General features: G+C 36.6%; 1 protein-coding gene across 1 annotated transcript; it reads left to right on the plus strand.

The window, feature by feature from the left end:
- The first annotated feature begins 160 nt into the window (after window positions 1-160).
- Window positions 161-20,890, plus strand: LOC139139257 (G-protein coupled receptor-associated protein LMBRD2-like). The gene is made up of 12 exons (XM_070708100.1): window positions 161-233; window positions 2,926-3,210; window positions 8,374-8,699; window positions 12,719-12,886; window positions 13,506-13,716; window positions 14,343-14,644; window positions 15,991-16,243; window positions 16,781-16,914; window positions 17,666-17,774; window positions 18,707-18,911; window positions 19,623-19,811; window positions 20,444-20,890. The coding sequence occupies exons 2-12, from the start codon at window positions 3,037-3,039 to the stop codon at window positions 20,683-20,685; spliced, it is 2,313 nt and encodes a 770-aa protein (XP_070564201.1). The 5' UTR covers window positions 161-233; window positions 2,926-3,036; the 3' UTR covers window positions 20,686-20,890.
- Window positions 20,891-22,771: the final 1,881 nt, after the last annotated feature.

Below are 22,771 nucleotides of genomic sequence, written 5' to 3' on the forward strand. Positions count from 1 at the left end.
TACAGCATCACTATTCCTTTCTTTTACAACTATTTAATTATGCTCGTATTAATCGTTTTGCAAAATCGTGTTATTTAAAGAGTTAAGAGGCCGGCTTGCCGCTACTATTGCACTGGAGGTAAGTAGTAACGATAGGCAAGGGAAATTCTGACGCATGCGCACTGTGCCAACAAGGATAAGGATGATAATGTTCGTGTTCCACGTCTGCTGCTGCTAGAAGCTACCCAGCTCAGGTGAGAAAAATTTCCTGTTTTTGCAGATAATGGAAATTGATGTGAACACTCTGACAGGATTTCACTTTTCCCCATACGACTTTTCCGAAAATGGTTATCAATCAACTGTGGAACCAATTTTTTTGTTTGTCTCTCTCCCATACAAAATAAACAACAATGTTTTTCCCCCCACGATCACGACTCATGGGGTTTCCAAAGCTTTCACTTTCCTGAGCGTCGAGGTTGGTCTTCTCGAAACTGCTGAGGATGCTACATACATTGTTCCATCGTTTTAATCTTAACAACGTTTTTCTTTAAATGTCTAGCGACGTATTTTTTACGAGTCAAATCGATGTGAATGCACTGATGCAGTCATTCATTGATCAATGGTCCAAAGCTAACCTGTACCGTACCTGATAACTGGGACCTGAAATCGGAAGTTAGGCCGGAAGTAGAAACTAGAGTCATACTCTTCTAGTACATGTAGCTAGCCTGTAGTCTCTGCTTACTCTGCTTACTTACTCTGTTGACTGATGAGCGAGTGCTTTTTATATTTCCGATGTCACCAAATACAGTAATTTTTATATGAAACCGTCTATTCTTTAATCCAATAAATAAGCGAGATCAGACTTAAGTTAACACAGTTAAAGTCATATGTAAACATTCAGTGTCAGATTGTATATATTTGTACTGTTGTATAGCGCTATGTACCTACAGCACACTGAGTTACAACATGGCACCCATCACCTATCATGGTGATATGGGTGTCTTTTGACTGAAATGTTAGAATAGTATTAGTAGAATTTTCCTGCGGATGTTAATCCTCTTTCTCCAAATTGTATTTATTTCTATGGTTTGTCTATGGAACCTGGTAGAAAGAGGATTAATCTGTATTGAAAAGAACAGTTTGTTTTAGAGATGTATGCTCGCAGGTGCGACAACATAAATATTTTAGAGACAGAATAAAACTTAAAGTGTAGATTTAAGTTGTAGAGTTCAAATATGCACTTTGAGATAAAGTGGTTTTGGTTCTCAGTGCTCTATCCCCGACCTGTTTTATAGCAACCAGCTTCCCTATATTTAAACAATAGATGTGCCACCAGTCTTATTACAAATGCCAGAAACAGATATATCTGTTCAGTTTGTGTCATTTACTCAATGCTGCTTATTCAACAAAATTAAAATATAGGCACTTAGTCGTTCCCGAGTAATGATCATCTATTATGTATATCGGGTGAAGATGGATCAGTTACATGCATGATAATGAGGTACTTATATTTTATTGATATTGCCATACTAGCCTGTTTCATGGCGGGAAGAACTTGTGCCACATGTTGCATAATGTTAATGATATGAACAATTTGATATAGGAATTCTTAGATGGGGATCACATATGTGCAGCTTTGTCAGCACTTATAGTGTACCAGACAGGTTAATGAACATATTGATAGGAAATATCAAAACATATACCTTCCCCCTCTCCCAAAGAAAGAACAAGTTGAACTGAGTTTTAATGTCTGAAAATGAAGGAGAATACATGTATCGTAATTGGGCAATTACGCAGAAAAGGAGAGATCATCAGTAACATTAGGTGCTAGTAAATAGACTATAGAGTAGACTTCTAAATGGAACTTCTGCATTGCATTGAATCAGAGCAGATTTTTACGGGAATTCCTATTATACATGAGGAAGGAATTCTATTCCTGCAGAAATAGCTGATCGAAAACTTTTGAAAATGTAGCTTACTTAGAGGTGCTGTAAAATTTATGTGAATGTGCTGATCTAGGGGGGACAGCTGATAATAAAATCTGACATCCTACCTACAATAAAAGTCCTTCTTTTAGGGGTTAGGGATAAGATTTTGTTTAATTTTGCATGCGTCAATAATCATGAGGATTTTGTATAATTTTCCAAACTCAAGCCTTGTCGTAATATTTGAAGAAATGCAGAACTGTAGAGCTTGCATGCCACTCGACTGTAAATTAGTTGCAAAATAAATGTATCACAAATGAAGTACTGTGTCATGACAAATTATATCAATAATGTTGTATCACCCTGAAAAGTGAACTCATCATGAGACAAGTTTGATTAATGGGTAGTTTCGGTATTTTCTTGGGTGATTTTGAACAGTAAGTGGGATCTGTAGGTTTCATACTGATGTCATTGATTTTTCCACATTTTACTTTGTTTTGTTAGGGGGGAGGGCCAAGGCATTTTCAACTAAAAAGAAGGAATTATGTTGGTCATGCATCAGCTTTTATTAAGGATAGTCCCTAAAGCTTTCATGCAGAGATTAATAATAAATCCTCCGTTTCTTATAATGCAGAACTAGAATTGCTAATTTGTGTGCAGTGTACATCAATTACATTTGTTTTGTTACCATCAGGATGTGGTGTATTTATTCAATGTGTTGTTTTCAAATATTTAGATGTCTCTCCAGCATACACAATTTTCCCTCATTTCCAGTGGTTCTGATGAACACCACAACATGTTTTATTACCATACGATCAAAATCAGTGAATTGGTCATATTACAGTATATTCTTTTGGAAATACCCAAAGTAATAACAAGCCACTAGATTATTAGTCCCTACTGTTGCTACGCATATGCTGATATATGTAACTTTTGTAATAACATTTATGAACATCTTAGAGTATTGCATTCTATGGATAACCTGCTGATGAATAAATTAAATATTTTTATTGTTCTGTAGAGATCTTTTGAAAGAAAATGTTGCTTAGCAAGATAATGAAAATCCAGGATTGATGATCCTTGAACAATGCTGATGTCTTTTAGTGGTTAGAGACTGTGCTAATCTGAAACCATGAGTGTGGGACCACTTGCCGTTGAAATCATTTGTGTCTTCATCCTGTCGGCTTATCTGCTGCATCGCTATAGCAACTGGAGAAAGCAGCACATTGTTGTTACCTTGGCCACGTTTGTGTCATGGTACTTCTCATTCATCATTATCTTCATCTTACCATTAGATGTGTCATCGGTGAGTACTACGAACCCTTTTCATGTCTTTCCTGCATTAGCTCATACTTTATGAGGTGCAAAACAAAGTCTCCACTCATTGTCTTTAATAGGAGGACATCATGTACTGAATCATTGATTGAGGGCAATACAATATTTTTTTAAGAGGAGATTGAAGAATCGGAAATCAGTTTATAAGACTTCAACATATTAATTCACTTTCAGCATAAAGTCTCTTTAAATTGGTATGACTTTTCTGTGTCTAATTGTGATGATATTTTGAATATCTAAAACCATGCTGTACAGCAGTTGTGCCACAGAATTTTGTTTTCATGGGTGTTATGAAGAAGAAAGAAAACTTGGCATTGTGAAAATGATGATGTTTTACCGTAGTTGCCAAAAATCAAATGGTGTCAATCTTATCATTATTTTCATGATGAAAGTAGTCTTAAAAAATTTAATGTAACTCACTCAGAGAAGGTTAAATTTTTCAGCATGTACCTATGTTGGTATAGATGGAGCATGTGATTCATATATTAATCTAGTGTGTCATAGTATGATGCACAGCTGTGTTGTATTATGAGTCATACCTCTAATGCTAGCACACACTTGTTACAAGTATAGCACATTATGGATGGGAAGTGTATTCAGCCTAGAGAAATGGCTAGAAGATCCTTATCTTTACCAAAGCCTAGTAACGTATTAAAGGCCTTCAAGGACACTTTAGCACAGGGAATCTTTGTATTGATGCCATCAGATATTTTAGAAATAGCTGACATAGTATGTAAGTAAAGAAATCCTGAAACTCATGTAAAACAGTACACCAATAGTTGTATGTGTATATCAACTACCTCTAACAAACTGTGCATCTTTGAAGTGAGACTAGTTTTAGCTGTTCGTTCCAATAAAGTATATAAAGTTGAGAATTTAAGCTCCATAAGATTTTCATTGGTGAAGTATGTCATACTCCTTCGTAACAAACATGAATCTTTCTTGCTTTCACGTTTGAGCAGGATAATTGTAAATGTACATGAATTTAGAACAACAAAAATTATTGGTAATGTTTGACATATCAAGAACTATTTTCAAGTTGCCAGAATGCTCACTTTCATCTCTCAGTACTTCCAACCGATCCTAACAAAAATTTTGATGGTGCTAAAATTTATGAGTGAAAGAAATACAGTGTATTATTATGTGCATCAATGAACATCTATTTTCAATGCAATGACTTGAATTGAAATACCAGGGGAATCTACTGTCTACTTAATCAATTACAAGTACTGACTGGTTGTCAAGGTTGCCTTGGTTACAGGCCTACAGGAGGTTGAAGGGCAACTGTTGTAGCCTTCTTTATACATGAGAAGCATTTATCTGTGATTTCATTTAACCTGTTCACCCCCCATTCCTTGTAAACAGGTACACACAGTATAACTGAGTATAATTGGTTAGGCTTAACCATTGTGGGGAATATTTTCACCGAACAACTTCAAAATGGTTTTATCGTCCACTGCAGTGAAAGTATCCTCATATGAAATAAGCATTCAGTGCTTGAATATGCAATCATGTGGCTTTACTACTTTTAGAAAATTGTGTGTTTTTCTGTACACTGATCTACTGTAATTATGCTCAGTCTTTCTCCATCAATCCATAGGAGTGATGATGGTAATCCCGTGTGATTCGACAGCTCTGCAGAAAAAATAAAGACCTGGAATTGAAAATGAAAATAATGTAGCACCTCATGTCAACAGCTGTGTTATCATATAAAAGAAGTGCAATGCTTTTTTTTTTATTTAATAATCATCACATTGTTGTATGCTTAACATTGATATATAACAGGGCATGTTAAAAGATGGCACAGAATGTTTCATGTTTTGAGCATAACTGGTTAGTAAATGATAAATTCCTCCTATTTGTTACATGTCAGAGCTCAGAAATATAAATTACTGACCTCTTATCTCTCATAATTCTCTACCTGTTGACAGAAGAGATTTTTGTCTGAGTGCTGTGAGAAGCAGTTATGTACTTTGCAAAATGCTAGACAAGCTGATGGGTTTATAAATGGGATCAGTATTTCTTTCATCGCAGGGTTCCAATTTGATTTTTAGCTAGTGTTTCAGGTTGGCCAGGCTCCAATTTTGTCGTCCCACAGTGGAAAAGTAGTGGTAAAAAATTGCCCATTATCAGAGTTCAACACTAGTTCATAGGTTCAATAGGTTCAAGAGGTTGCAGAGTACATCAGTGTCTCTGCTATGCACTGCTTTCGTCATGCACATTTTGATGCATGAAATTCAAACATACCATGATAAAGGTATTTTATGTGTTGCAGCTGTACCGGTAGCTGTGGTATTTATAAGAAGAACATTTCTTGAAGTTTCAATCTCAATTTGTCTTTACTATCTGATGTAAAAAATGTAGGGAACTGATAACAGACATTCAGTGTTACCATTCTGATCACACTCTTGCAAAAAGGCAGTAGAAAGCCAAGTTTGTTGAATTCTGTCGAAGGAGGTTTTGGTATTGTTTTCAAGTGCTTTTTAAAATCTTCTTGGAAATGTCTATATAACAGATAAAAAGTTTCTTGTTTACAGCTATTCTGACGTGATATTTTGAATTTTAAAAATTTCTGTAAAGGTTACATCAGTAGCCATAACAAGTTATGTTTGTAAAATCTGGCTCATTGTTGTTAAACATTAATCGTTTTTGCTGTATTTTCTACAATAAAAATTTATTTATTTGTTTATCTTACCTAGCATTTCCTTAGGCTTACAACACTTGTTGACATTCAGAAAAAGATGGTTGGAGTATATCTTTAGATTTTAAACAAAAGGGAAAATACCCGGTATAACCACTTTTCAAGTTCTGAAAGAATGTTGTCGTGATGTTATCATCAGTGCATGTTTCATGTTTTGTTCTGGAGACAAATGGTTTTACAGAAATAACCAGGCGCTGGTCAATGATTTTCTGAAGTTATTTGTTGTTTGTATCTGAGTGTCAATCATTGTAATTGTTTCATTTTCATGAGTATTCAAAATACTGCATTATGATCAGTATTGTTTGCATGGACTTGGTGGTAACCTTACTCTTCAAATGGTATACATGTAACCAGTATATGTACATCATGGTCCACAGACAGATACCAGTACCATAGGCATGCAGAATCACTCATATATGCAAGTGTTGTGCAACTGGGACCAAATGAAATTTGCCATTCGAGATATACCAGGAAAGCTGATATAGCAATCAGAAGTGTAAATTTGTTATTCATACTAGAGTTTGAAAGCCCCTTAGAAAGAATGCCCTTGAAATTAATGGCAATAACATAATACCAGTGCAAAAACAGATTTCAACATGCTGTCAGTCTCAGTCAGTGATGAGTCATGGTGTCTCTTTGATGTCTTTTCATATCAGACAATTTTGTGAACACTGAATGCTATGTAGCCAATAAAAGGAGAAACTTCCCATTTTTCAGAAATATCCAGTGCACAGAAATCTGATGGTTTTGATGCACGGTTTCAGCTGACTTTGAACCATAACTCTACTGAAAGAATCACCCTGCATTATTGAAATTATCTTTCTCAATTCAATACATAACATGGTTCACAAAAGTAATTAGGTAATCTTTGCTGAAATTACCCTATAAAATACTGAGAAAAATTACATTTGCAATTGCAAGAAGGTGACAAAACTGTTTCTATGGCAATTGAAAGCATGTAAAAGTGTGTAATGTTTTTCTTATACTCATATTTTAAGTGGAGAAGCCATTATCAATTATTAGGCAAGAATCAACCCACTTTTATAAACAGTACCCACATTATCCTTTGTACAGCTGAAGGAACTACATATTGAACTCCCTGTGCTTGAGTTGGTTAAATTATGAATTACATATAATTTCATGATTAGCAATACATAAGTAATGGTAACTGATGAAAAGTTGCTTCTATAATGTCACATAATATCACCATTGCATCATCCCAGCATCTACTAGTACAACGGCATTGTGATTGACAAAAATCATTTTACAGAGGGTAGATGAAATACAAAAACTTTGAAAGAGATTAATGCTGTAAACACAGGGTCCGGCGAGCAATATTCGTCTAGAAATTATGAATATGATCAATAAATGTCTTGTATTAAACTTTTTATTCATTACACAAGCCGTACCTGTGTCTAGTGTGTGCCTATTACTTTACCCTAGCTATCTGTGGATAGTATTTCAAAGAAAACAGTCTATATCTGTTAATTGCCCTCCCTAATCCCCTTCATTAATTTGTTCTGCGATCGCCAACGCGGGGGCTTACATCGCCCTGACCAAATACCTCGTTAGCAGCTCATAAGGTAGTAGACGACTACCTTATGAGCTGCTAACGAGGTATTTGGTCAGGGCGATGTAAGCCCCCGCGTTGGCGATCGGCAGAACAAATTAATGAAGGGGATTAGGGAGGGCAATTAACAGATATAGACTGTTTTCTTTGAAATACTATCCACAGATAGCTAGGGTAAAGTAATAGGCACACACTAGACACAGGTACGGCTTGTGTAATGAAAAAAAAGTTTAATACAAGACATTTATTGATCATATTCATAATTTCTAGACGAATATTGCTCGCCGGACCCTGTGCTGTAAATAGAGATGCAATGTGTCATTCCATGCAAATGTAGTACCAAACTTCTTGCAACTTTATTGATATAAATTGTACTAACTTCTTGTACTGTTTATTAATATTAATTGCTGTCACTGCAGATATTCACTTTCTTGTTGCAGCAAGATTCAAAGGTTTGGTGATCTCCTGCCATATGCAGTTATGCAACCCAACTGGTGTGTATGTGTGTGTGTGTGTGTGTGTGTCTGTCTGTGTGTCTTTCGGTCTGTCTGTCTGTCTGTCTGTCTGTCTGTCTGTCTGTCTGTCTATCATTAGCTCAGTTGCTTATAGAAAAACAGCAACAGTGTCTACAAGAATGTCTCTTGCGGTAATAGTGTTGGAAATCTTTCAAAAGAATGTATTAGGATACTTCTGAATGTTATATGTCAGTGGATATGTTACAGATTGACTAACCCTTAGTTATATTTTAGTGTCATTGAATAAGACAATGTGATAATTTGCATACTTAAAATACTGCATTGTTGTATCTTTGATGAAATCTTGTCATTCAGTAGGCTATTCTTTTATTTTTCATTCTTTTGTAGACAATTTATCAACAATGCATATATGACCATGAGAAAACCGACGAAATCACCACATTGTCCAGCATCAATGAATCGCACCAAGCTGAATTCCGTGACAGCTTTAGGGACGACAATTCCAGCTTCATGCCAATTATTGGTAATTTCAGCATTACCACTAACCGGCCAAATGGTGCCCCAACTACAGAAAACTCAACTGAAACAACTGAGCTGACGTCTATCAAAAGACGCGATGTGTATGAATGTGGCAAACCATGGAGCTATGTTCCAGATACTATCTTGCCAGATATGTGGAATATTGTTTATTGGACTTCACAAATACTCACTTGGTAAGCAGTATACAGTGTTATTTGTTTATTTATTTATTACATATTTGTGTATTCATTTATTTTCTAATTTGTGCCTTGATATCAGTTGATACTGTCAAAAGTAGTTTGTGGACAAGGATTATCATACATGGTATCGTTTTCCACTAAATGACATATTTTGAAAGTATATGAGGAGGCATATATATAAAGCAGCTAGCAGCTGGACCACCTGTTACTCTTAATAAAGACTGTATTAGTAGTCATGTGAAACAGCTTAAATGCTGTGAAGAGAATACACATAATAATTTAACCTTTTCACCCAGAGTCCCTGTGAAAGGGTCAACACTCACCATTGATAACAATGGATTTTGGCCAAAGCCATGGTGGTGAACAGGTTATGTTTAAATGCCGCAGAATGTACAGTGTCTGATTTAGGACAGGTGGCCAGTGTTGATGTGTCTCAAACATACCATGCATGGCATTAGTTTACCAAGTGAAAGCATTGATTCATTTTCTAAATTTCTATGTCCTGCTATATTGTGTTAATTGTTGATGCTGTACTAACTGCTGGCATACATTACAGTTAATTGTTGAACTGATGCATTTTGTGTTTTCATCTTCATAAACATTTATTAATTTTAATTCACTTCTATTAAAAATTCTTCAGTGATCAGTGTTCGCGGTGACTTTTTTCTCCTCGCGTACGGCATACGCATTAGTCTGCTAAAATTGCGTAATGGCTGGATTTGAGTGCGTAATTTCACTTCCGCACTCGATTGATGAAAAAACTGACTGCAAAATACAATGTGCCGTTGAATAAACCTACACTACATATTCGGATTGTACGATGTAACATTATTTTAATGAAAACAGTTTAACGAACAACTTGAACAATGTTGAAACGTAACAGCGAAGGGTATACATGCGACCGTCAAAACACATTGGGCAACCCAAAAGTTAGAGTTATGGCAGCTTATCCAGACGGTTTCTGGACGTTTCGGCACCAAGTCGTTTCGGCCCAAGACGTTTCGGCCTTCCAATTTCAGGCCCCAAGTCGTTTCGGCACCGCAACCCAAGACGTTTCGGCACCGCTGAAGGCTACCTGTGGGAACTAGTGCTGGAGCGTAATGTTACAAATCAAAGAACTAAAAAGTATAGTGTCAACTAACATTCACGTACATTCTTTAATCTTTGTGAGAACATGGGAAGAGACCGTAAGAAAAAACTTCATATCATTTTCAAATCTGTGACACAAGTTTATCGATATCAATAGCCGCCGACACTGCAAAAGTTTGAAAGCGATGACGAAACAGCACGGAAAAATTCACACAAAATGCGCTTAAAGTACTGGTCAGAACGCAAAGGTCACGCTGACGAATATGACGGATCAGTCAATTACTAAATAGTTTGAAAAAAATCGAAACACAGATGCCGAAACGTCTTGGGTTGCGGTGCCGAAGTGACTTGGGGCCGGAAATTGAGAGGCCGAAACGACTTGGTGCCTAAACGACCAGTTACCTTCCAGACACTTCTGCAGTGTTCAAAATTTATCGGGATTCTGACGAGCTCTACCGATGAATCATTTTTTTCACGGACTGGTGCTTCGACGCCATGCTGCATGTGTGCTTGATCAAAATTTGGGAACAGCGAGACGCGATGATCGTGCACGGGTGGCATTTATATAATTTGTCGCAACATTTCTGTCAATCACTCACTTTCAGAAACTATCGCTCGCCTGAAAATTAGCAACGTAATTCATAGGCACAGCTGACATGATCACGTGCCTAACGTGATAACGTGTGGACTACGATGCCGATTTTTCAGACAACGCCCAGAGAATCCGAAACTTTCCACACAAAATGACTGATTGACAGAAATGTGTTGCAACAAATTTCGTCTGGTTGTCGCCTAAGCTCAGTCGTGGGGAGTGCTTTCGAAATTTCGGTGTTATCCTTTGCGTATAGAAAACGCATAACAATGGAAATTTAGAGAGTCAATTTCAATGCGTAAATACGCACGATTTTTGCGTAAACGTGAACTCTGGTGATGGTACAGTGTGATCCAAATTCAGTTATGACATTATTGATTGAAACTCATCCATTTTAACAAAAAAACTGGTACTGTTTCAGTGTTTTCTCTGCATGTTCATTGAAAAGGGCACTTTGTGCCCCATTCATCAAAATTAGGGTGCAAATTTGACATTTAGGGGCAGTCACTGTTGATGTTGATTTGCCTTCCTAGGAAGCGCTTCCCCGATATCATTACGATCGTCACCCAGTTCAGTTGCGTCGTCTATGTCCCATGCAGCACCCATGCTAACATCGACATCATGATGTTTGTCAGCTTGTGATGTGCTCGGCTGCTCTCCATATTCTGTCGATTTGTCACACACAGGTTTTCCGATTCAGAACTTGACGTACTTGTCCCCTTAGACACGATTTGGTCCTAATTTTTGGGTTTAATCCATGAAAATATGCTCAGCCCGAATGGATCACTTTTTCACGAAAAAATTCCCTAAACGTCGATCAATTTTTATCTCCAAAACCCTAAGCATGGGTCAATAACAAAGTAAATGTCCCATGCTTCAGGAAAAACGTCACGTGCAACAGAATAAAGGTGAAATTCCCTAACTTTGTCAAGCACATCCCTATCAGTGGGCCATATTTTCGGAATATACATGAGTTGATGTTTTCAGACTTGCTATTGGCCGGCACATCCCCGTATGAAAATATCAGGAGCAGGCCTACCCCTCCTGGGCGCCGATCAAACGATTGTGTTTTGTTATGATCGAGATTGATCGTCTAAATCTAGAATTTTCCATGATTTCATCATTGATGATTGTTTTCTGCTTTCAAACTTTTAAAAAAACATGAACATCAAATTGCACTAGTATCTGTGGATACTTAACCGCAAACACGTCGTTGGCTGTTCTTTTCGATGCGTACACTCCACGACATGCACGTCACCAAAGTTGAATAACAGGCTATATTTTGTCTTTCCGAGGGAATATTCTGAATAGAAACAACAGCAAATTCACTGGTCGCTACGCTAAGCGCTTGGAACACCCTAAAATATGTGGATATCTTTGCTTGCTGTGTTTTGTGCGCATTTCCGCGCAGTCAGTAACTTTTTCAGGGCAGACAATGGCTCGAAATGCGCAATTTGCGCAATTGCGCAGTCGAGAGAAAACCCTGCTGTTTACAAATACGCATCTATGAAATATTAATTTTAGAAATAAAAGCCAACAAAATCAGTGCGGAAACTGCTTTCACCTCTGAGATAGACCTATAATTCTGAAAAAATGTGGTGAACTGCTAAGAGATTGTGGATAAATTAAATGCTCCTGACAAATGAAACTCAGACCTTCAAATCCTCTCAACCTCCCAGAAATAAAGATTTGAAAGTGTGGTGATTAGGATTTGAACTTTCCTTTAAATTAACCTCGCAGAAATAAGTTATTGTAAATTTTAACCAGTAACAAGTTTTTGAGTGACAAATATTTCAAAAGAAAATCAGAACAGTGATTGACTAACAGTTTTACTCATATGCATGGTTTCCATGGTGCTACCTTGTCACACAAGTTTGTGCTAAATTGTGTGTGATGATTTATTGAAATGGAGTTTCTGGAGTTCCTTAACTGTTAACATAAACACAATATGTATTTTGGCGTAGATGTGTAGGATCTCAGTTGCCCACACTCTTATCCTCCAGGTATTGTCTCAAAATTCATCTAGTCGTGTTGTTTCTTATTACTAGTAGCATTGTTCAAAGATGATGTTGTAAATCTTTGCATCCCTAGAAGCAATTTACATGAGAAATGAATGGAAATTCACCTAATAGGATTGTGTTTTTGTACTCCTTTCCATATCATTCACTTAGGATTTACGGACACGTATTTCCACAGTACTCCCTCTTACGGCCATAATTAATGGCATTAATATTTCAAAATTGTTAAAGCATGGCCTGTTTAAAGGCACATATTAGATTTATGAGCATGTGTGAGATAAGTTACCTTCCTTTCATAACTTTCTTTCTTGAAGGATTGTGTGCCCTCTGATGCAGTCCTACTCCAGAGCTGGAGAATTCACCGTGCGCGGTAAACTGAAGTCTGCTTTGATTGAGAATGCTATCTATTACGGTAGCTACCTGCTCATATTTGGTATACTGCTCATATATGTAGCGGCAAGGCCAGACATACGATTAGATGGGTAAGTACAGATAAATGTCATTGAACTCTTTGCATTGATACATGCTCATATTTTCAGATGCTTTCAGTACAACGTGCAGTAAATTTAAATTTGTTTTTATTATGGATAGGCTGTGCTTTTATCCCAGCATATTCCCATGAGAAAAAATCTCAAGATATAGGTTTGAAATCTCCTTCTGGTGAAGATATGGCTATGAATATATATATATATATATATAATATATATATATATATATATATATATATATATATATATATATATATATATATATATATATATATATATATATATATATATATATATATATATATATGATATGATTTACCATTTTCTGGTGACAATGCCACGATGTTAAAAAATCTCAAAACTAATATTTGAAATTCTTTCACAGGAGGGTATAGCTATGTAAATGTTGCCTATGACATCCATATTTTATGTTACAGTGCCACCATAAAATTTTATTTTTTTCTTCGAATGAAAAAGGTTCACTTAATGTTTTCCCAAACATCCTTGCTGTCCTGCCTTGTGTTTTTAAGAAATGAAAAAATCAGTTGTAATCAATGTATTTATGTTGTATTCGGATACTTTTTCTGACATCATTGACTCAATATATTTACAGGGCCAAGCTTTCCATTATCCTGGTAACAGCCAGTAACACCTGGGGTCTGTTCCTGTTGGTGTTGCTGCTTGGATATGGATTGGTTGAAGTGCCACGAAAATACTGGAATGCTGCCAAGAAAGGATATGAACTGTCCTACACGTATTTTCAAATTGCTAAACTCAGCACAGAGAAATCTGAGGCAGAGGAAAACCTTGAAGATATCCTAGATGTAAGTTGTCAAATTAGTAGTCTTTCCTTCTCCATTGACCCTACCCTTTCCTACCCACTTATCTGTTCATAGGTCCAATTTTGCCACAAGGAGCAATGGGGGTTGTACCAAAATTTTGTGGTGAAAGGATGGAAGTAGGTCTGTTCCTGTACTCTTTGAGGATACAGATTTCACAAACTAAATCAAAGTTGGTGAATTTGCCAAACTTGCTATTGTATTAGAATCGTTCAAGTTGTTTATTAAACATATGATACTCTACAGGTGAGAGTATAGTTACCCAATAGATGCTAAGCGTACTTGACCAGTAACAATTTTCCTCTCTGAATGTTCTCCCTAGATACCATGTATGTGTATGCTGTCCTGTTAAGATTTTAATACATTGGGCTAGTATTTTTACTATGTAGTATATTATTATGACTTAAAATAAATATTTTTGTGTTTAGAGAGGAGCAAATGGCAGCCAAATTCATCTGTTACAATCACCTGCTGTACAAATACATCATTACATACTCTGGCACCACTCTTTATAGTGGTGCACATAAAACTTATGTTTTGATCATTTTGTGGACTGTTGACATGTAAACCCTGAGGAAATTTCAATCCTCATTTGGTATTTGTATCTACAGGAGATAAAAAAGGCTGCGGAGTCTATCCGATACAACCACCCACTGCACAAACACATCGATACTATTATGACCAAATGCCCTGAGGACTTCCAAGACAAAGTGGGTAAGCGGACCATGGATGACTATGAAGACTATGGCAGTGGGGAGCTGGAAATGCCTACACAGAGAACACTGGTCAAGCTGCACAGCAAAGTCATCTATGCTGTCATGACAGAGAGAAGAACTCAGTTTGAATGGCACAGGCTGCTGGAGAGGGCGTTTGAGTTAGAAGATGTTGAAAAGAATGCTGAAGATGGAGAAGGGTGAGTCCACCCACTTTCTGACCAGACAATCCTTCTGTACTAATTATGATCTTTTCACCATGTAGCTGCATCCAATAATGTATAACGTCTATGAAAACATTAAAGATTGACGAGTAATTACATGCCTCCCCATGTAGCCATACATTAAAAGAATGTCTATGTATGAAAAGTATGGTATGATGAAGTATCACAAAGAAGTGCCTGTAGACATACCTTTGATTGATGTTCGTCAGGGAGTCAGTGTATCATGTAAAAGCAGTCAAAACAAGATTTTCACCAGTGGTAATCTCAGAAATTCTGGACTGTCATCACACATGATTTAGCAAATTCATGTCTGTATACATCTGCAGCTTTGACAACAAGGATGAGATAAAGAACATTAGTATGGGGTTACAAGGAATACAATGTATTCCTCCTGAGAGGGTAGTTCAAAATACGTAACTGATATCATTTGTGAATACAATCTGTGTTCAATGAACTACAAATCATACCATCTTTTCATGAGTTCCATTTTTGGTAAACTTTTGGTCATTGTTTTTTAACTGAATTTTTCTAAGCTTTGGAGATGTCAATGGCTGAATACGGATATTCAATAAAAATTCAACATGGTAGAAATTAGTTTAATACCACAAGATATCTCAGAAGAACTGTCAAGAATATGAGTGTTTTAAAGGCCAACAGCTGTAACTTTTTAGGAATTTTTTCACTAATATTATTTTGTATGTCAATTGCAAGTTCTATTATTTTGTATGTCAATTGCAAGTTCTTGTTCTACACGTCAAAGCATGTTGAAACGCATACTATTTACCTTGTGAACACAGCGCCCATACGTGTAGAATGCACTGCTACTGTTTACATTTGAATTCAAGTCAGGACCAGAATTCATTTGCCAATGATAACAATGCAGTCTTCACCTGTACGGGTTGATTGACAAACTGAATACTGTGTATCTCAACATACCTTGGGGAATAGAACAAGAAAGTGTAGTTGACCTGCAAACAAAACCAGTAAAAAAAATCATCGAAAGTTATAGCTATTGGCCCTTTAAAGGTACACGGTCACCGTAAATTTGCATATTCCATATATGGTAAAGGGGCGAGGCTTAGCGTACTACCCCGTAACACCTGTAGCAGTCGGTCCTCCATATTTTATATGTCAAAGAACACGGTAGTGGTCTACGCTGCTAAGGATGCCATGGCTGGTCGTGAGGAGGCGCCCTTTTTAAAAAGCGGCCACCCGTGTAAAATCCGTGATTGGCTATGAAAAAACAGGTGACCGAATACCTTTAATGTTAACTAAATTTTTCCTACTCGTGGTCTCACCCTGACTATTCTCTTAAATAACAGATATTTCAAGCATACATTTTCAAGCAACCCTAGGAAGGGTTTACTAAAAGCTATTTATACACCCAAGTTGGAATGGTATTGGAAGATTGTCTTTAAACCATGGACTCTAAAGTTTTTCGCCATTATACTGGCTATATTCTCCCTAGCTGTCATCTGGTCTGAGGTGACGTTCTTTAACAAGAATCCAGTTCTCTCCTTATTTGCCATATTTGTTGATCTGGCTGCCGCCAATTACAATTATTTTTACATTGAGGTGAGTTTTTACTTTGTTGTACAATGTTGAGGTAGAACTGATTGTGAACATGTTCTGTGAAATTTCACCCCTAAAGTTACATGACATAAATGAATGCATAACTTTTTGTTATCAGTTATAGAAAATACTGGCACATGTTAGGAATCAAACTTAAATGAACAGAATCTCTGAGCTATTCTGCATATGTCATAAGTATTATTATCGCAGACTATTTTATCAAAGTAAAGAAATCATTTCCATTTGGAGCCATAGTGATCAGCACTGTGTTCAAAAATTATATTCCCGGTAGATCCCATACACTGAGAAGCATAGTACAAATAAGAAATGATTGAAAGTTTCAACAAATTCTATTCCATGTTACAGACTGTAAAATTTGTAGCCGTTTGACTTGCTGCATCCAAATGTTGCTGAGTATAATCATTTCTGAAATAGACAGTCTTTCATTGGCAGATTTGACCACCATTAGCTTTTCAGATATATTTTAGTCTCTCAGTTTAAACTGTTGTGAAATTTAGCATTGTGTTATTTTTGTTTCAGTTGGCATCATTTTTGACCATAGCATACATGAGTGTGTGTGCTTACTATCCTGTATTTAAAATCAGAGTATTTAATTATTACTACCTGGCTGATCACCACCAGACTGATGAAAACAGTCTATTATTTTCTGCCATGTAAGTATTGAATTATATGTTTGCTGTATATCATTGACTTCCTTCACCCCTTTCACCACCATGGTTTACCCCAAATGTATTGTTATTGATGGTGATTGTGGACCTGTTTACTAGGAATCGGGTTCGAAAAAGTTGAAAGTAAACATTGGCATTTTCAGAAATACTCCTGTTTTCATATCAAGCTATATTTCTTTTCGGTGTCAAACATCAGTATACTTACCAGCATGTGCACGGTTCTTGTTTTACTATGGCAACCAATGTCGCTGTGTCATCATGATGTGGCAAAGAGAAAACTGTCAATAAATATTTTAATGTAAAACTAAGAAAAATTTACATGTGTTGCATGAAGATTTTTAGCTTGAAGAAGTACAAACTTGGTACAATACCAGAACATCTTCATTGAACATGGCTAGTAATTGTATGTTGTTGTATTTTATTTATTTAAGTGTCCTATGTGGACTTATTCACCATTTAAATAAATTACAATGAAATGTTTTCTATTGCCACATCCAGCCCAGTGGGCTTATAAGACACGTTGAATACCACATTGAAGACTAGTAATGGTCTGTGCCTCATGTACAATGTGATGTTATACTGTTTTTAGCAACAGTGTGTTTTTGGATTGCAAAGATTCCGTGAAGCCATCACCTTAGATGTCGTGAAGCCATCAACTACAAATTGAGTTTTTTTGTGTCAAGTGGTGTCTTGAATCACCAGTGCTTAACTCCTGTACTTTACATTTTTACCGTAGATTGCTGTGTCGTCTAACTCCACCCTTATGTCTGAACTTTCTGGGTCTCATCCACTTGGACAGTCACATCACAGGTGATGAAGATATGCTGGAAACCTCATTTACAGCAGTAAGTGACATTCCAGTCACTAAATGATTCAATAATGTACTGCCCACCTAAGATACATTTACAACCAGTGTTCCCTCTACGGTTTTGAGAGGGTGCGCAACATGAGATACGCCTGAGTGCCTCACAGCTGGGTCCATTCATGTATATATTAATTTATTGGGGTACGTCACAACGTACAATGAACGTTGGTGACAACTGCACCACCAACGGGCGCTAAACTTGAAACGCGGAAGTAAAATCTACGCTGAGTTCGCATATTTCGCCCTGAGTTATCGTTTCCAAAACTAATACCGATGAAATGAATGAGACTAAAGTTGCGCAAAACATGAAATTTCACTGCGAGAGCAATCGGAGACACTGCGCAATTAGCGCGCAAATAAGCCTTAGCGGGAACACTGTTTACAACTAGTACTCCTATACCTGTCAGTTTCGAAAATTTCACAAACCTCATTAGTTCTCGCAGTGCTATTTTGTAAATGATGAAATCAATTAGATTCCTTCAATGCAGTAACTCAACAAAATCTTTACCTTTGTCTTCAGAATGATTGGATTGTTGATGAGAGCTGCAGTACCACTGCAGTCCCATGTATTTTATACGATATTGAAACGTTATAAAATCTTAAATTGAACAAGTAATTAAGTATCGTATGTAAATTTTCTCCTTTGGGTTATTCTGAATTAAACAGGTAAAGAAACTGTAAAGTGTGCATCCAAGATAATGCAAAAATTCCAAATTTGAAGTTGTTATTATTACATATCATATCAAGTATGATGTAATTCAGTTTCTCCTTGTGTACTAACAATCACACAAAAAATGTTTGTACATCTTTTCAAGGATGATATGCTCATATGCAGGCCTCAAGAGACTGCATTATCTATGGAATGCAATTCACAATAATTTCACACAAGTGACCTCTTCTTCCAATCTGCAGGCTATGGGAAGACATATGGATGTTCTTCCATTCATGGCTGACGGATTCTACATCTACTACCCTATCACTGTGCTGGTCCTGTGTATAGCCACGTACTTCAGTCTTGGTAGTCGATGCCTGGCTTTCCTTGGCTTTCAGCAGTTCATCGGGGAAGATGAAATGACCCAAGATTATGTAGACGAGGGTAGACAGATTGTCAAGAGAGGTAAAACACAAAGGAGGCTCTTATCTTTTCAGGCTAACACTCTTCATTGCCATCCCTGCACTGGAAATGGGCTCACCCACATCCACTGTTATAGGGGAAGTAGCTGTAATTTTTGATGAGTTTTTCAATATTTTATTTTGTACGTCAGTTGCAAGTTCTTGTTCTACTCCCCAAAGCATATTGAAACACCAACTATTTAGCTTGTTAGCACAGTGACTATAAGTGTAAAATGTGCTGTTATTGTTTACATTTAAATTCTAGTCCAGACCAGAATTCAGCCGCCAACAATTACAATACCATGTACACATGCACAGGGTGAGTTGACCAGCTTAATACTATATCTCAACATGCTTTGGGAAAAAAATTAGAAAGTGTAGTTGACATGAAAAAAAATGGTGAAAAAATCATCAAAATTACAGCTGCTGGCCCAATAACAATACGGTGACACCAAGCTCTCGTGATGTGAGAGGATTATTTGAAATGTTTGTCTAAATTCAAATGAATACATGTGAGAATTTTTAAATTACCTGTGTATTCTGCAGACTTACAGACAAGCAAGAAATACCTAAGTAAACACTTTAATTTCTCAAGCGTTCAGGCATGTAGAACTACATGTGTAGTGCCTGAAGAATATTTTGACAAGTGGTACTCAATAAAAAAGCCCATTTTTGAATGCATTGAGTAACAAAGTGACCTCCTGCTTCATCACAGAGAAAAGAAAACGCCAAAGAATAGAAGATGGGGAGACCAGACGTCGGGAGTTTTTTGACCGCTATGGTACCCGAGATGCTGGTTACTCCTCTGGAGGATATTCGTCCAGTGAAGGTGGAAGATATGGCCGTGCCAGGGAGAGTGATAGTGACACTGGCAGGATTGCTTCTTCCTATGACACTACAAGAGGTAAATGATGGATCATTGGATCTTGTTAGGGGGGAGTTGGAGGGGTCAAAAATGAGGAGGAAAACATAAGCAGGTAGATTGAAATTGTCAAGAAAAGATTGAAAATCTTCAGTTTTGGCAAGTTGAACATAATATCCACATTAAAGTGACTGGAATATACAGTGTTTGAACTCACAACTTACGGCACCCAGTAACCTAATGAAAAGTGGAAACCAATGTAGTTGCTTGGATAAAATATATGCATGCTTATCCGATCCCAAATATAAATATATCAAACTATTGAAGACAAAAAACTTTGAAATCTCCATTTGGACCCCTCCCCCCCCCCCCCAAGATCTAATCGCCCATTCCTGATTTCTGTCATTTCAGTACCTTATTATGAACTTGATGTCTTGATACACCATGAAATTAATTCCAAATATCTTGACTGAGCAGAACCGTCTCACAGAGACAGTTCTGCAGTTTACATGCAAAATATCAATTGGTCCACATTATAGTGCACTGAAATTGCAATATCACAATGTCTCTGTATTGAACTGCGATTAACTCTGGAAATGTATAAATATGATGAATAAATTGTGACTAAAGATTGTATTGTCCATTGAATTTGTTTATTTCACTTTCCGTTACAGCTAAATTTATCAGGAATGCAAAGCCTCCAGACAGTGACAAGGTGGAGTTGTTGAAAGAAACCGAACCAATTGACTTCAATGAGGATCATGTGACAGACTACACTGACAGCCTATCCCTGAATGCTGACCGCAATGGAGTATCCGGCAGTGGCAGATATAACAGACCATCATGGAACAACACAAGAACCTCAAGCTACTCATCACGAGGTGCTCCAAAGAGAGGCTTCTTTGATGATATCTAACATCTGGAAATCTCTATGTACTCATCTGTGTGGTAAATTCTTCAGCATTGTCACTTGGGCTCTGTGAAATATATTCAAATATATGTGATGCAGAATTGTGTTTAACTATTATCAAAACTTGATGTACAATTTATGGTTGGTTGTACTAGCTTATCTGTATATGTTCTAAATTGATGCATAATTATTATCTACTGATGTTTATTTACACATTTGGGATTAGTGTTGTTTGATGACAAAATATCAATGTTGAAAAAATATCCAACTGGATACAACAATGGTGTGAGTTCATTGTTTAGTTTGTGAAAGATGTAAATGTACCTGGATCAAGTTCAATGTTACCAGTGGGAAAAATGGTATGGGTGTTTCCTTCGTGTTTGTTGATGAAATTTGTATCTTGCCAGTATATTGATGGCGTAACTACTAGGATCTGATTGGTTGATACTTGAAAATAACCGTGCTATATTGACAAGAAAGCACAGTTGGAACAGGCATGAACTCTCAGCTAGAGAAAAAATTCCCGTTTTGACGTTTCACGCCAAAATTTCAATTTAAGGTAGTATGCACCTCGAAATTAAAAGACTTAAACTTTTGCTCTAACTTTCCTAAAGGAATCTTTCAACCATTCTCTTTCAAAATCAAGAATAAAAATAGGGGGTCACCGTGCAAATTTTGGTACTAGAGAAACAAATTACCCAAGATTTATCGATATTAGAAATTCAAAATGGCCGCCATCCCTGTGTTAACTCTATGGAGAAAAATAAAAATTTTCGAATTTCGTAAAACTAAGCCGGTGAAAAGTTTTCTTTGCCGAGAGCTTTAAAATGAACCCCCACATGTGGTGTATCAGAAGAGAATTGTAAAAGTTTGAGAGTCCGAATGTCTGTCCCCGAGGTGCGTTCTACCTTAATAGTATGATGTAAAAGCAACAAACCACGCCAGCAACGGGTATGCCACTTGATTTTGACCAGTTCACTCCATATATGCATTTGCCATTGCTCATGCACATATGTTGTGAACTGATCAAAATCTTGTCATATACCGTCACTCTGACACTCAGTGTGGTTAATTGCTAAAATACATCAAATAATCTGGTAAATTTTACTGGTATTGAGGATACATATGTACTTGATGGTCAGCTTACTGCATTCAAACAAGCAGCATTTGCTGATGACGTAAAGCCAGTTTTGGCATCTCATACATATCCTTTTGCTAATTTCAAAATTATCTTATCATAAACATTCAAGCATTCCATCCATTTATTCATTTAGTCAACTATTATTAAATTATCTAGGTCAATACATATAATGTGAATAGTGGTCTATTAATTTATATTTCTAAACATCAGTTAGTCTTTCAAACGTCCTGTGTAAATTATGAGGTAACTTTGTGCCAATAATTTTCAACTTCCATGACGTAACTGTAGTTGTAATATGTAGTACAGTCATAATGTATGCCAGTACATTTGCATAAATGGGCTGTATTGATAAATGGATAATCGCATTATGTAATGCTGTGTTTTGCAGTGTTGGGAAAAAATGTATTTCATTAGTTGTCGTCAATTCACTCTCTTGGACAATTGTTGCCACTTTCTACATCATTCATCAAGCATTATGCAAATTGCCCAGGTGACAGCCATTGACCAATCACCATGCAGCTGTGTACTGGTATACTGTTCAATTCAACAATGCACATGACAGAAATGTCGCATAGTGATGTAGCAGAGGCTTTATTATAAAAATATTATATCCTGTATTTCTTACAAAATATTCTCTAAATCCCATTTTAATCAAAGCGGTCGTTTCCCCATTGCATATACACCTTCTCATAACTTCTTAGGCAAGGTTGTGGAACAGATAAAGCTGAAATTGATTCAAGAATGTTTAGACAGGGTTGTACGATGTAGTTTCACTTTGAGAAAAGAAAAATCTACAGAAAAAATGGCCATGAGAGGTATGATAAATCAACTTTCAATAATAGAGAAATGTTATATAGAAGTATTTAAAGAAAGCAAAATACTAGAAGGTTGTCAATATCTACAGTTAGTATTACATGTTCATGTTATCAGTGATAAATTCTTGGTGTCAGT

This window comes from Ptychodera flava, chromosome 8, assembly GCF_041260155.1.
Source record: "Ptychodera flava strain L36383 chromosome 8, AS_Pfla_20210202, whole genome shotgun sequence".
NCBI lineage: Eukaryota > Metazoa > Hemichordata > Enteropneusta > Ptychoderidae > Ptychodera > Ptychodera flava.

Coding starts and splice junctions, on each gene's coding strand:
- LOC139139257 (XM_070708100.1), top strand. CDS start 3,037: ATGAGTGTGGGACCACTTGCCGTTGAAATCATTTGTGTCTTCATCCTG. Junction 14,645..15,990: donor AATGCTGAAGATGGAGAAGG/GTGAGTCCACCC, acceptor CTTAAATAACAG/ATATTTCAAGCATACATTTT. Junction 18,912..19,622: donor TAGACAGATTGTCAAGAGAG/GTAAAACACAAA, acceptor GCTTCATCACAG/AGAAAAGAAAACGCCAAAGA.